Source organism: Hylobates moloch, unplaced genomic scaffold (assembly GCF_009828535.3).
Source record: "Hylobates moloch isolate HMO894 unplaced genomic scaffold, HMol_V3 SCAFFOLD_16, whole genome shotgun sequence".
NCBI classification, from domain to species: domain Eukaryota; kingdom Metazoa; phylum Chordata; class Mammalia; order Primates; family Hylobatidae; genus Hylobates; species Hylobates moloch.
The window spans coordinates 24,631,725-24,648,096 of NW_026652291.1; the positions used below are offsets into that span (position 1 = coordinate 24,631,725).

The following is a 16,372-nucleotide window of genomic DNA, read 5'->3' on the forward strand; positions in this document are numbered from 1 at the left end:
ACTTCTTTCTTTCAGGAAACTGTTTCCATTGATTGTGTTCCTATATACCTAATTAAACTCATATAATAAACTTATAAAAATAAAAGAAACATATTTTAGGCATTAAAACATATATTTTAAACAGATTAGATGTGATTGCTTACAGACTGTCAGCAACTGGTAGGTGAGTTTTGTTAGCATTTCTAGTTGCACCCAGTTGGTTTTTAAAACCTAATGATATTGTACCTTTTTGGGAGGCAGTGTGGCGTAGTTGAAAGCAGGGACATTAGAAAGAATTCCTGGGTTCAAATCCTGACTGCATTTACTCACTGTGTATCTTTGGGCAAGTGATTAGCTTGCTTTTCTTTCTCATTATTATGGGAATAAGGATAATAATAATACCTTATTTCATTCTCACAGGTTGTTGTGAGGATGAAATGAGGAAAAACTGTATACAGAAAGGTCTTAGAGCAGTGTCCGGCACGTAGTATTTACATTATTGTTATTTTAAAATTCTTTAAGTTCACATGCCTGACAAATCTTTACTGAATTTCCTATATAGAATAGATTATTCCCAAAGTTTAGTTTTTGAAAGCTGATTCTGGTTATACCCTAAATAAAGATCAATAAATAGATATTGTACTACACTACTGATGTTGAAAAGATAACTGGTCAACTTTTTCATATTAAGTTTGTAGTTTCTTGGTTGTTATGCTTCATAATTTTTTTAGCCCTGTAAGAGTAGTGTTGATAATGACTTACATAAAAAGGACACAATTATTTCATAGAAACCAGGAGTGAAGTCGAACAGGAATGTTAAGCCCCATCTATAGATGAAGGAACTTATCGGTAACATCTCATAGTATTTGCCTTTTGAGACGCTTCTCTAATAATTCCTTCCCCTCTTAGCAGAGCTGGTGTCTCTTCTTTGGATTTCCAAAATATCCAGCTTACACCTTTAATAAGCACTTCTCATTCAGTGTTGTCAAATAGATTGTTGCATCTGACTCTCTTACTATTCACATCTGTTATCTTTAGCATCTAGTCCAGTATCTACCACTTTGTAAATGCTTGGTAAATACTGATGAGCGATTGAATAAATGCAAAGAACATTTCCTTTATGTTTATTTTAATATTTGTATATGAATGCTTTGAACGAGCTAAAATCTTGCAGTGTTTTTCCACTGATAAAATGTGTAATGTGTTTGGTGTATTTTGGCTATGGCTAGTGGACTTTCTCTTTTTTCCTTGTCTTTTTCTCAGGCTGAAAGTTTAGAAGAGAAGAATATGGCTAAAGTTCATTGTGGTCAGCTGGAGAAGATGAAATCACAGTGTGACAGGCTGACAGAGGAATTAACCCAGAATGAAAATGAGAACAAAAAACTGAAGCTAAAATATCAATATTTGAAGGATCAACTAGAAGAAAGGGTAAAAATATGAGTGAATTCTAATTTCAAATTATAATTTCAATTTTAATTTCCTCTAGAACATATTTTATATATTAATAAATGATAATTGTAGTCTTTCACAGGAAAGTTGTATTGGTGCCCCCCAAAAAAGACAGTTTTTTAGAATGCTGTGATTTTTATTCTTTCAACCACCCATTCAGCTTCTAATACATTTGAAGTGTAAAAATTTGATTTTAAATTTTTTCTGTGTCTTAAAATAGAAATTTAGAAATGAAGTAGAAAAAAAAGGAATGATGGTTTATTGAGGATTTACTATAAGTCAGATATTTATGCCAACTGATTTACCTATGTCTACCCATCATTTAATTCTTACAACTCTTTGGGTTAGTGTCTTAGTCTGTTTGAGCTGCTGTAACAATGCTATAGACTGGATAGAATAAAAACGACAGAAATTTATTTCTCATGGTTCTGGAGGCTGGGAAGTCCAAGATCAAGGTGCTGGCAGAATCAGTGTCTGGTGAGGGCATGCTTTCTGGTTCACAGATGCTTCTTCTTGCTGTGTCTTCACATAACAGAAGTGGAGAGAGAGCCCTCTGGGGTCTCTTTTATAAGGGCATTAATCCTATTCATAAGGGTTCTACCCTTATGACCTAATCACCTCCCAAATCACCTCCCACCCTCAAATATCATCACATTGGAGATTCGGTTTCAGCTATGAATTTTGGGGTACACACATTCAGTCTGTAGCAATTAGGTTTTATTGCTCCCTTTTGGTCTGTGACAAAACTGAGGTTAAAATTATCTAATGGTTAAGTGTCCACTTATGTGGTGGGCACTGTAACTATTAATTCTCATAGTAAGAAGGTTGTAACTTTGCTACATCCCCACCAGGCTCACTGTTTTCCTTTGAGTAGATGTGTAAAATTATTGAGTGACTTCATATATCATGTGTTGGATAGAATAATAAATATTTTTAGAAGTCACTACTTTTGAGATTCTCTTGTGGCAAAAAGTCAGCTAAGAATAGATAACAGAATATTTAAATTTGTTTTCCTTTCACCCACTTCCTAAAAGGGTTTGAAATTGAAGATAACAGAAGTCAAATGTAAAAAATGACCATCAAAGTATGGTTAATAGGATGAGACAGTATATACATGGGCCAAATAAATGCACATATGTGCATGATTAGGGTTACTAAAATCTGTGATGAAAGGAATTAGCACTGGGTGGGTTGTCATAAAACTACTCATAAACTTCTAGGAAGAAACTTTCTTAGTGCTTTGCTTACATTTCCGCTTTTTGTTGTGTATAAAATGTTGCTACTATTAATATATATAATTAATATATATTAATATATAGAGTAGTAAAAAATTACATATAAATATAAAATTAAATATATATGTCAATTCTCTAGTAATTGGTAAAGTCAAGGAAATAAAATGTAAGTTAGGAGTTTATGATTAAATGTGCTTGTGTTGCTAAATTTAGGCCTACAGTCTTGAAAACGGTTGTCATTTAGTTCTATGTCGTGCTTTGTTTTGTGTCTAATGTTCACATGTATTTAATGTATCTATTGGCAGGTTGTAGTTCTAGTGATAATGCTAAATTTTTCAACTTTTTCAAAATAAAATTCTAATTTATGAAATTATGAAGTTAGCCAGAAGATTGCATTAATGTGTTTTACATTTCCATAGCTGCATTTAAGAAATAGTGGTGAAAAATTTGATATGTTGAAAATGTCAGCTGGGGATGGTAGCCCATGCCTTTAATCCCAGCACTTTGAGAGGCTGAGGTGGGCGGATCACTTGAGGTTAGAAGTACGAGACCAGCCTGGCCAACGTGGTGAAGCCCTGTCTCTGCTAAAAATACAAAAATTACCCGGGTGCGGTGGCGAGCACCTGTAATCCCAGCTATTCAGGTGGCTGAGGCAGGAGAATCACTTGAACCCCGGGGGGCGGAGGTTGCAGTGAGCCGAGATTGCGCCACTGCACTCCAGCCTGGGCAACAGAGTGAGACTCCATCTCAAAAAAAATAAGAAAATAAAAAAATAAATACATGCTGCTTCACAGATTCTGTTAATGATATTTCAGATACATGTGTTATTACACGTTCATATAAGTGGAGCATTCACTTTAGAACAGAGCTTGAAGAATTAATGATTTTATTTTAATATTGCTATGTATTGAGCATCTGCTATCTGGCAGGCATTGTGCTGGATGTTGAGGATAGGACAGAGATAAGATACAGGTTTGTTGTTGGCTAACACATAGTGGGATTTTTAAAAACAAAATCTCTTTCAGTTGTTAAAACTATGTAGTCAAGTCCTGATAATGGGTGCTAATGCAGAGAAAAGATGGTCTCTGTATCCTAAAATGGCATATAATCTTAAAGATACACACGCAAACATGCTTACATATATGTAGTTTATATGCTTTCTAATCTTTAATATTTAGTTTTCATATACATGATTGCTATGTACTTTAGGTTAACTCAGTTGTTCGTGTTGATCCATTTATAGTTAGCTATGAATCAAAATTTTGTTGGATTGAGCCAACTACAGATACGGACTTTCTCTTTGAGAGATAGTATAGCAATAATGATTATGGGTAAATCTTTGAATTCTTTTCTATGTGGCTTTAGGCAAGTTATTTAAAACTCAAAGCCTCAGTTTTATCATCCTTCAAATGGGCATAATAATACCTTTATTAGGATTAGGTGTGAAAATGTATGTAAAGTGCTTGGCATGATATCTGGTATCTAATAAGATATCATTTAATGGTAGCTGCCATTATTTTGTTATTGTTATGTTGCCAAATATATGCTGACTACTGGTTCAGCCAAGCAGTCAACCAGTTGGCCTATATGAAATGACTGCCTGTAGGGTCAGCCTAATGATGTGTTAGTAATAAAAATAATGTGCCTATGATTTACCTAATCGTAAAGCCACAGAACTTAGCTGATTAGAAGTTTAGAACCAGACTACATTGAATCATTTGAAACAGAGGAGGCACACATGTGAAAAGAGCTGGCCGGTTCATCAGCAAGTGATATTGAAGGCACATGTGTTAAGCAAACCAAACAGGTAGCACTTTTATAATTATGCTTGAAATTTGAGGAGACGAATTACACCTTGGTCATATTTCCATCTCCAAGACCAGGCACAGAGCCTGACACATAGTAGGTAATTTATAAGTAAATTATGGACAAAGAGGTAAGTGTTTACACACACATACACACACACACACACACACACACACATATGTATATATGTAAAGAAATATGAATGCACATACACACATGTATAAGGTGGCCAGTCTGGGGCAGATAAAAGCAAGAAAATGAAATAAAAATATGTTTTCAGTGAAGGAAAACCCAGTGACTAGTAGCCTGAAGATTACAATGTAAGCAATGCAATGAATTTGATAAATGAGGCCTTTGGGTTGAAGGGACAGCTCTACTACAATCAAAAGGGGTGGGCGCTTTCTAATTTGCTTAACAAAGTGGTATTTTTGCATGCCCATCCTCAACGTCAATGTGTGATGTTACTGAGGCTAGCAATACACACAGCCTTTTTTTTAAAGCCTTGCTTTTATTTTGACTGTGTGGTTTTAGATTGTGTTTCTTGTCATGTTATTATTACGTGGTAAGCTAAGAAGTATTAAAACTGCTTCAAAATTCATGTAAATCATTAGCACCAGTGGTAGCATTAATCAGTGGTAGAACACTGCCGTTGCCAAATATCCACAGAATAACTGACTTTAGCATATTTTCCTCATGTATTCAGTGGTGATATGTGGTATTAAAATGCATTTTTTTCCAACATCTGATTTTGCTTTATCAAATGTTATTTTTCAGTTTTACATGACAAAGAGAACAAGTGTTATGCAACGCACAGATTTTTACGTATTCATTTGGTACTTTTATTACTAGCTTCTAACCAAGGCAAAAAAGCTACCCTGAAATATTATAGAAAGAATTTTCTCCCATCCCTAGTATAATTAAAATTTATTGTTCCTTTTGCTTACATTTTACGGTGAAATATTCGATTCTTCTTTTGTTTCAGAAGAATCTTATTGATATTAATCTTTTGATTTTCATGACATTTACCTGTTTATTCTACCAGAAATATATTTTTATTAGTTTCACTGGAATCTGTTAATCAACAAGTGTTAGTGCATAATTGAATCATTTTTGCTCAGCCAGTCAGCATTAAAGTTTACATAATGAAGGTTTTAAATGCCTGATCTATATGGATCTGCACCTGATGTAATTAAAAAAAATTCGTTTGCAAATAGTTATGAGTTTATAAATGACATCAGCTATCTTTGTAAAGTCAGGTAGTTTGGTAGTAGATATATTTTAAAAAATTGATTTTAATTTTGAGCATGTTTGTATATTTTTAAAATAGCTGATACTGAAAATCAACATTATTTTATAAATTATTATAAAATATAAAATAATTTTATTTTATATTTTATATAAATTAAATGATTTTATATTTTAAATTAAATTATTTTATATAAATTTATCTTTTATATAAATTTATAAAATTATAAATTATTCTTTTTATACTACATATGTTTTCTTCATCCTTATGTTTTATAAATGTGGCTGTTTTATCAAAGAATATATACAATATTTTGTGCAGATGTATTTATATACAATGAGAAAAATTTGTAAAGAAAATGATAGCAATATTATGAGATTGTTTTCCTAAGTCTAACACAAACATCATAAAGACATTTGTTTTCCAGTATTAGTGAAGGAATAATTTAATTTTACTGATGATTTTCATTTTATATATACAAGAATCTGAGAAATTATAGGTATATAGAATATCTTGTTCTTGGATATTCTAGGCAGAATTATGAGAATACGCTTCTTGTTACTAGGTACCCAAACCAGGAGGAATTCAGAGATTCCTGCCACCTTCATTTTACTTTTCACCTTTAATCCACCCATAGTCACCTCCGTACATGGAGTTTCCTCTGTTACAAAAGATGCCGTCTTATGCCCTTAGTTAGCTAGCCTTGACAAAGTTGCAAGATTCTTCAGGAGTTTTTCAGTTTTTCTGCCCCTGAAAAATCTATGTATTAGCTTTTGTTTAACAAGCATTGTCTCAGAGTTTACACAGTAGCACTGGACTACTGAGACAAAGCTGGTAATGAGACAAGAGAGTTCCCTGACCCCCCTCGCAGGATGTGCGACAGGGGTGTGGCTTGTTTGTTGGGCTGCCATGTGCACTGAAACCTCTTATGGGAGGGGGAGCACACAGATGGGCAGGTGCAGGAGTTGGGGCAAGTACCTCTGGGATCCAGTCCCACAGTAGCATCCAGGCGTAGGTGTCTGTGACTCCTGAGGCCCTAGTAGGCATGTGTCACAGTGCTCTCTTTTAGCCTTGTCATCTACAGATGGCTTAAGTGTTAAACAGCTCAGTGCTTGCTTGGTACCCAGGTCCTGTCAGGCATCCAGGAAGAATCTATTCATGCATGGACTTGAAGGATGAATGGAGGGTTTTGTTGAGTGATGGAGGTGACTGTCAGCAGGATGGATGGGGAGCTGGAGGGGGGATGGAGTGGGAAAATGAACTTCCCCTGGAGTTTGGCCATCCAGCAGCCAATCTCCTCTCCAACTGTCCCCATTGTAATTCCTCTTGATGTTCAGACTCTCCGCTCTTTTGTCTATCACCCCATTCTGCTATTCTTCTGCCCTCCTGTTCATCTTCTTTTCTGCTCATGGAGCCAGGGGTTTGGGGTTTATATGGGTACTGGATAGAGGGATGGGTGGGCCAAAAGGCACCTTTTGGGCACAAAAACAAGAATTTTTGTTCTCATTTAGGGCCATGGGTTTCCAGCCATGAGGGTGCAGCCTTTGCTGGGTAGCTGCCCTCTTCTACCCTGTATTTCCATGTGTACTGTCCATATCAGTAATTCCAAAGAAACATTTGGTATCAGTGTTAAAGTTTATAAGAATTTTAAACAGAAGGTCAGCTTAAACATAATCTTAAACAGAAGGTCAGCTCCCAATACTTTGTTTTATAGATGAGGTTCTGGCCCAAAGAGTTAACTGACTTACCTAAGAGCTCCCAGCTATCCTTGGGTAGAAATGGAAATAGGACTCAGGGTTACCAGTCCTATTCTTTCCATTGATCAAAATCCGTAAGAACCATTTCTGGCCAGTGTTAATTGGAGACACTCAGCTATCTCATTTAATACTTCCTTATTTCAATAGCTATGCTAGTTCTCTTTAGAGGACCTTATTTTCTGCTATTAATTCTTTCAGAAGATGAGAAAAACTTCAATGAAACAACTAAGAGATGCTTTAAGACCACAAATTATGAGACATCTAAGGCTATAGCAATTGATAGGAACTTGTGTTGACTAGATCAGGATGCATAGAAATGCATTTTTGTTCCTTCCCATGAAAAGATTTATTTAAGTCATCTATAACGTGACACCTAGTAACATTTTAACGCTGTCATTATGTTGGATAAAAACACTTGAAATCGTTTTCTTATACAACATATGGATCTTTAAAAAATGGTAATTATAATTCACATTTGCAAGTGTATTTATGGTGCCCATTTCTACAGATGGTAGAAACTGAAGTTGAGAGAATATAGTGACTTGCTCAACATTGCATAGAAACATGGTAGAAACAGGATATGAGCATACAGTACTTGTATTCTTCTCCTTTATTTATTGCCAGCAAAATGACTCTCTTTTCATTGAACTCTAGCATTGAATTTAAGTTTAGGGTTATAGCATTCAACAAATTACCATATACTCTTTTATTTTTTAGTCTCACAAATTTTGGAATGTGAGTCATCAATGATTTTGTTAGAAAAATCTAATTAAAACCTGAACTTTCCACATAAAAGATATCTGTGAGAGGAAAAAGTGAATCAGTGTTTTTAAACTTTGTGTTTCAGTTCTAATTTAACCATCTGTTTAGGATTGCTATTTTTTGATGATTGGGAAAAATATATATGATTTTCAGATGTCTGTTTTATGAAGTATTCATTATTTTGCAAAGTCACATTGTCACATTTTTGACTAAGAGGTATTTGATGGTAGCAGGCAGAATTTTCTGACTTCAGATTTTTGTAGAGAAATCAGAAAAATAGAAGCAAATGAGCCATTGACTTCTAGCATTTACTTTAATGTTTACACTTTAGGCCATTTTTAGGCAGCTTGTGGTCTTTTTTTTGGTGCTACAGATATTTTAAGTTGTGTGAGTAGAATAAAGTAGTCACCACACATTAATTTAGAAGCAAATTTAAACCAGATACTCTAAGTAAACACTAACTAGGATGTTATGAGTAATTTCCTGCTAGATTCTCATCTTCTTAATAAAAACAATAATAAAAATAATAAAATGTTTGAAGGCAAATGATCCATTTTTAGGAGTTTTCATTTAAGTATGTTTAATTGAATCACATGTAGCCATTAAGCCCAGAGTACTCCTTGACTTTTACAGAGAATAGGCTGAAATAACAGAGTGCTTCCCATTTATGAAATGTAATGCCAGATGTTAAGAAAACAGTTTAGAGTGCAAAAATGAAGTGAATATACAATGGGAAGGGAGAGGATGCATTTATATGTGCAGCTGTGGCAAAGAGAAGGGAAAAAAATAAAGGCAGATAGAAGTACTTCTGGTTTCTACTTTCTGAATTAGAACACAGCTATGATGAAGCCATTTTGAAATTACTCAATTGGCAATGACTTTCCTACCAACTATTTACAATCAAAGAGGTTGATTTGAAGTGAATTACAGGAGTAAAGTCAAAGTTTACCAGTTGTACCCACTCCTGACTTGGACTTGATTGAGAGGCCTGCTATTAAATCCTTAACTCACTGAGGGGTTGATAACTGCAAGGGTCTAGAGGAGAAAGCAAACATGTTCTGCACTTTCCATTAAAATCCTTTACTATTAGCTTGATTTCATTTACTTCCACAGTTGTGAGTGATCCCCGTAGTGTGGGTATCAGGCTAAATAATGGTGTATACCATTGGTTGAGGTGAAAGAAGCCAATGGAATAGGCAACATGAAAGTTCTGTATCACATCTGTTTCAGTTAAGCAGTCTTAGCTGGCTTTGGTTGACCCTAAAAGGGAACATAGAGTGAATGTCTGGGTTTGTTTTTGTTGAGTTTTTCTTTCATCAGCATTTAAATTGTTTATTGACTCAATTCATTTTGTTGTTTAATGTTGAACAAGCGATAATCAATAAATTTTAGGAAAAACACCTACAAGGTGCTTGTTATATACAGGTTATTTTATATGGACATTCATTTTTAGGTTTAAAAAATATTCTTTCATAAGAATAAAACTCAGTATTAGTGATAGACTGGATTAAGAAAATGTGGCACATATACACCATGGAATACTATGCAGCCATAAAAAAGGATGAGTTCATGTCCTTTTGTAGGGACATGGATGAAGCTGGAAACCATCATTCTCAGCAAACTATTGCAAGGACAAAAAACCAAACACCGCATGTTCTCACTCATAGGTGGGAATTGAACAGTGGGAACGTCACACACCGGGGCCTGTCGTGGGGTGGGGAGAATAGGGAGGGACAGCATTAGGAGATATACCTAATGTAAATGACGAGTTAATGGGTACAGCACACCAACATGGCACATGTATGCATACGTAACAAACCTGCACGTTGTGCACATGTACCCTAGAACTTAAAGTATAATTTAAAAAACTCAGAATAAAATTCAGTATCCTTTAAGAAAAAAAGGAGAGGAAGAAATCTTGATGGTTATTGAAGACACTGTAACCTTATAAACATTTCTCTCAAGATGAATGATAATTTTTTTCTTTTGAAAATTAAACAATGTTCGTTCCAAATGCATAATTTGAAACTCTAGTTGTTTGTTCCCTTGTCCATATTTCATTTCAGAAATAGAAATGCATCAAAATTGGCTGATTTTTAAATTATGGATGTTATTTCTATTTCCAGGCGTTTGTCTTGAGAGAAATATGTAACAAGAATAAAACTTAATGAATGCATAAAGTATCATTTAGATGGTATTTGTTATTTCAACTTTGAATATTAATTTCTAGGAAAGTATCCAATACATATCCTAACACGTTTTGATTATGCTGTTAATCGTCTTTGTATTGCTCAATACTTTCCTAGAAAAAGACAATGAAAAGCCTGAGGCAGAATAATTTCTTTAAATGTGGTTAAAAGTTTGAATTAGAATTTCCATTTTTTTGATTCTCATTTATGGAAACAAACTTTTGTAAGCCTGCCTAAGACCAGGTTATAGATTGGAAAGTCTTTCACACCCAAGTTTTAACCTGCATCAAATCTTAAAACCAGTGTTTCGATATGCCATCCCGTTTTTCTATTAGCTCCATTGTTTTACTAAGGCTCTTCCATACTCTTAACACGCTATTAATCATAACTTCTTCCCCTCTTTTGGAGGAAATAGTAAGACGCAATCCTCTACTTATCAGAGGAGAAGGAAGAGAGTGTATCTAACCCACAAAATGGTAGCATTTTTGTTTTAGAAACCAACCTTAGAGTGGAAATCGCAGTGTTCCTTTGCTTGTTAAATACATGTAAAGAATCAGCTCATTCTCTCACACATGGACACATATTTAGTTCATCAGCTGATCTTATTGACTCTACTTTAAAATTGATTCTGCATCTGAATACTTCTTACCACTTCCAGGGCTCTCACTATTGTGATACCATCTTGTCTTGATAGTTACAATAGCCTGCTACTGACAAGATGATTGTCCTCAATGAATTTGATAATTAACTGTGGCAACAAAAGAGAACTAACTTACTATAGCACAAGAAGTTATTTGAGTTCAGAGATTAAAATTTTTTCTTGTTTATGATTTTTAAAACTTGTTGTATTGTTGGTTGTATGCTTGACATATTTAATATGCTAAAAAAATGCTTGTCAATGAGTAGAACATAAAAACTTATTTATGTTTCAGCAAGATTTATCAAATGACTGCTATGTGAGACAGTCTAGTAGGGGCTGGGATATGTAAATAAAGAAGAATAAGATCTTCACATTAGAGGTACTCACAGTCTGATGAGGAGACAGACTTAAAAGACACACAGAGTAGTGAGTGGCAGAGCAGAAATTTTTTAAAGAGGTTATAGATTGCAAAGCCTTTCATACCTGTTTTGACCTGCATCAAATCATATGGCCAGTGTTTCCATTCGCCATTCCTTTTTTCTATTAGCTCTATTGTTTTACTAAGGCTCTCACATGCTCTTAATGCACTATTAATCATAACTTCTTATGGTAGCACAGAGAAGGGGCACCTAATATTCCTGTGCAAGAACTCAGGTAATCTTTCATTGTTCTAACAACCATGTGGGTGAGGAAGGAGGGGTGTGTTACTGGACTTTTATAATGAGTTAGGAATTCACCTTCCTTTTCCTGTGTATTCCTGAGAAGAGTTGGTTTCCCAGAGGGCAAATGATATATGTAGGGTAAATCCATGGAGATTTTTCAAACTCATCTGAACCCTTGATTTTAGAGTTATTTTTGCTTTGTCTTGTTTATTTTTTGATATCAGTCTAGATATTTCATGTATAGACAAGTTTTGAGTTTAAGGAGCTCTCCATTATGTAAAAATCTAGTTTTAAGAAGTAAGCTTGAAAAAAGTGGTTATGATGTGACCAGCACTCGATGTGTTATTTTTTCTTTTTTGGCCATTTTGTAAGACAGTTGAAACTGCTGTGTGATAATTTTCCAGCTTAAATTATTTCCAAGTTTCCTATAGTATCCATCGCAGATATCTTCTCTTTTAGTTGCCCTTGTAGTTTCTGCCCTGGTTGACATTTTATGTTGTATCCTAACTTCTTTGCAGCTGAGTCAACTGTTGGTATAAGAATGTGAGCCTTCTTTAGAGAGTCAGATAAATGGCTTCCAGACAGATCCAATTTTTGTTCAGGATAGTTTCATAATTTGCCTTGTAATGCTAGTGTCCTGGATTTAAAGCTTAGGCATAACAGTTATCTTGAGTTATGAAAATATTCTTCCTCAAAACTTTTTAGGGGATGTGTGCATGTCGATAGTTTCAACAAGCTGTATTTCCAGTAACTTTGCTTAAATTGCATTAGTTTTTATTTCATCCTTTAATATTGTTTGATTTCTCTCTTTCTCTACCTTTTATCCTATCTCCCCCTACCCTTTGTTGACGTATGTAAAGATGGCCTTGGGACTGAAATATTGTCACATTTGCTGACTCAAGTTAGTTTTCAGTGAAGGAAAACCATTACCTTTGTAAATGAATGATTTATTTGGTCATGTCAGTGTCCTTTATTTAACGTAATATTTCTGTTTAAGGTGTTCGATGAACTGTTTTTACTTCATGTAATAGCCATATTCTAAATAAAGTGGCATTTCGGGAACTGTTAAGACATTGAAGGAATCTCATAACCTTTTACCAAAGAGATACTATTTTGGACATGCTCTTGTGTTATTGAAGCTTTTGTATTTCTGATAAGATCTGTCTCCTTATAATCTTTAGAGCCTCTGGGAAAGTGAATGCTCTGAGTTGTAAAGAGCATGCTGAAACATAAATCTATAATTACAACAGCATTTCTTATCTTTTGAATTATAGGACAGTTCACCAAACCAGTCAACAGAGTGTGTGTGTGTGTGTTTATCATGAGATTGTCAGCAGTTTTATTTTACGTTTTCTTTATACTTAAGTGTCAACAATATGATCCTTTCTTGTCCTAAAATAGAAGCTTCATAAAACCTTTCCTGTCTTGATGATGGAACTATACCTTGTTCAGTGTGTGATAAGCACACTTTTGAAAATTGGACTAAAGCAGATTTTATGTGTACACAGGTACTTCTTCAGCGCGGATGGATAGCCCCTTTAAAAGTTTGGGATATTATGCATGTTCAGTGTGCTTTTGATTTTGTGGTCTATTCTGAATATGTCAATATGTCATATATTTTCATTTATAATAAGGCTCATTCAGAATTTAATTTTTGATTTCTCCTTTCTACTTTAGGGCATTAGTCCTCACATAACTTGCTGAAAACTTTTCTGAATTTTTCTTTTTTATTTTTTTTATTATTATTATACTTTAAGTTTTAGGGTACATGTGCACAATGTGCAGGTTTGTTACATATGTATCCATGTGCCATGTTGGTGTGCTGCACCCATTAACTCGTCATTTAGCATTAGGTATATCTCCTAATGCTGTCCCTCCCCCCTCCCCCTACCCCACAACAGTCCCCGGAGTGTGATGTTCCCTTTCCTGTGTCCATGTGTTCTCATTGTTCAATTCCCACCTATGAGTGAGAACATGCAGTGTTTGGTTTTTTGTCCTTGCGATAGTTTACTGAGAATGATGGTTTCCAGTTTCTTCCATGTCCCTACAAAGGACATGAATTCATCATTTTTATGGCTGCATAGTATTCCATGGTGTATATGTGCCACATTTTCTTAATCCAGTCTATCACTGTTGGACATTTGGGTTGGTTCCAAGTCTTTGCTACTGTGAATAGTGCCGCAAAAAACATACGTGTGCATGTGTCTTTGTAGCAGCATGATTTATTGTCCTTTGGGTATATACCCAGTAATGGGATGGCTGGGTCAAATGGTATTTCTAGTTCTAGATCCCTGAGGAATCGCCACACTGACTTCCACAATGGTTGAACTAGTTTACAGTCCCACCAACAGTGTAAAAGTGTTCCTATTTCTCCACATCCTCTCCAGCACCTGTTGTTTCCTGACTTTTTAATGATGGCCATTCTAACTGGTGTGAGATGATATCTCATTGTGGTTTTGATTTGCATTTCTCTGATGGGCAGTGCTGATGAGCATTTTTTCATGTTTTTTGGCTGCATAAATGTCTTCTTTTGAGAAGTGTCTGTTCATGTCCTTCGCCCACTTTTTGATGGGGTTGTTTGTTTTTTTCTTGTAAATTCCTGCTCCTGAATGACTACTGGGTACGTAACGAAATGAAGGCAGAAATAAAGATGTTCTTTGAAACCAACGAGAACAAAGACACAACATACCAGAATCTCTGGGACACGTTCAAAGCAGTGTGTAGAGGGAGATTTATAGCACCAAATGCCCATAAGAGAAAGCAGGAAAGATCCAAAATTGACACCCTAACATCACAATTAAAAGAACTAGAAAAGCAAGAGCAAACACATTCAAAAGCTAGCAGAAGGCAAGAAATAACTAAAATCAGAGCAGAACTGAAGGAAATAGAGACACAAAAAGCCCTTCAAAAAATTAATGAATCCAGGAGCTGGTTTTTTGAAAAGATCAACATAATAGATAGACTGCTAGCAAGACTAATAAAGAAGAAAAGAGAAAAGAATCAAATAGATGCAATAAAAAATGATAAAGGGGATATCACCACCGATCCCACAGAAATACAAGCTACCATCAGAGAATACTACAAACACCTCTATGCAAATAAACTAGAAAATCTAGAAGAAATGGATAAATTCCTCGACAAATACACCCTCCCAAGACTAAACTAGGAAGAAGTTGAATCTCTGAATAGACCAATAACAGGCTCTGAAATTGTGGCAATAATCAATAGCTTACCAACCAAAAAGAGTCCAGGACCTGATGGATTCACAGCTGAATTCTACTAGAGGTACAAGGAGGAACTGGTACCATTCCTTCTGAAACTATTCCAATCGATAGAAAAAGAGGGAATCCTCCCTAACACATTTTATGAGGCCAGCATCATCCTGATACCAAAGCCTGGCAGAGACATAACCAAAAAAGAGAATTTCAGACCAATATCCTTGATGAACATTGATGCAAAAATCCTCAATAAAATATTGGCAAACCGAATCCAGCAGCACATCAAAAAGCTGGAAGCATTCCCTCTGAAAACTGGCACAAGACAGGGCTGCCCTCTCTCACCACTCCTATTCAACATAGTGCTGGAAGTTCTGGCCAGGGCAATCAGGTAGGAGAAGGAAATAAAGGGTATTCAATTAGGAAAAGAGGAAGTCAAATTGTCCCTGTTTGCAGATGATATGATTTTCTGAATTTTTCGCGTTGTTTTTCTAAATTCTAATGTTAAGGCCTCGGCCTTTCTAGCATTTTAAGAGAGAATACTAGTCAGGGGATCAGGTTATGGTGTTGTATTTAATAGGTTCTTTCACTTTAGTCAAGTTATGTAGTCTGTCTGAGCTTTGGTTACCTAAAATGTAAAATAAGGGGTTGGTTTATTCTCTGAGGTTCTTTCTCAAACTCAGCCATTATCTAGGATATCTTTCTTCTTGGATCTCATAGACTGCTGTAGTCAGCTTCATCTGCCTTCCTCCCTACCCTCCAAAAGAAGTTACCTACATTCCCTAGCTCCAGGCATCTGTGTCCTTTCACCCTGTAACATTGAAGTTAGATTGTGTCTTCCATATTTCTAATCATTCTCTAAAATACCACATTTTGCCTCTGGTTCTCTAGAAATTTGGTAGCTTTTCGTTAATCTTGTAGAATCAGGGGATATTGCCCCCTCTAAATTGACTGAAAGACCAGGGAATAGCCTTAATAGTGCCTAAATATTATCATCTACCCTTACTTATTTGAATGCCTCTAAATCTAACAGGATACTTGGATTAACTTAAGCCAATTTCCAGCCCCAACCCTCCCCCAGAATTAGCTGTGCTTGCTTAGTCAGCACATCTATTTCTAAAACATGAAACTGGGAGAAAGTGCTAATTCATTGGGTACCATAATTAGTGTTCAAATAAATATGCCAAAACCAGATGAATGGGACAAAAGTAATGACATTTCATGCAAACATTTGTTGACTCTATGAGAGTAGGTGCCTGCCTGTCTGTGTCATTTACTCTGTCTCCACACTTGATCTTAGCCAAAAGGCTGAGAAGCAATCACTTACTCCATCTGTAGTGGACATGAGAATGTCTTGTCTAGAATAGGACTTAGGTAAATATTTGTTGGATGAGGGGATGAATGAATGAATGAATGACAGAATGAAATTATA

At 35.3% G+C, this 16,372-nt stretch overlaps 1 protein-coding gene across 13 annotated transcripts in view; it reads left to right on the top strand.

Moving 5' to 3' along the window:
- CEP128 (centrosomal protein 128) overlaps positions 1-16,372 on the top strand; it is a 447,534-nt gene that overhangs the window by 165,388 nt on the left and 265,774 nt on the right. For all 13 annotated transcript variants that reach the window (XM_058429721.1, XM_058429723.1, XM_058429719.1 and 10 more), the window contains one exon: positions 1,243-1,407. In XM_058429721.1, the coding sequence (XP_058285704.1) occupies positions 1,243-1,407 (165 nt within the window). The remainder of the gene's footprint in view (positions 1-1,242; positions 1,408-16,372) is intronic.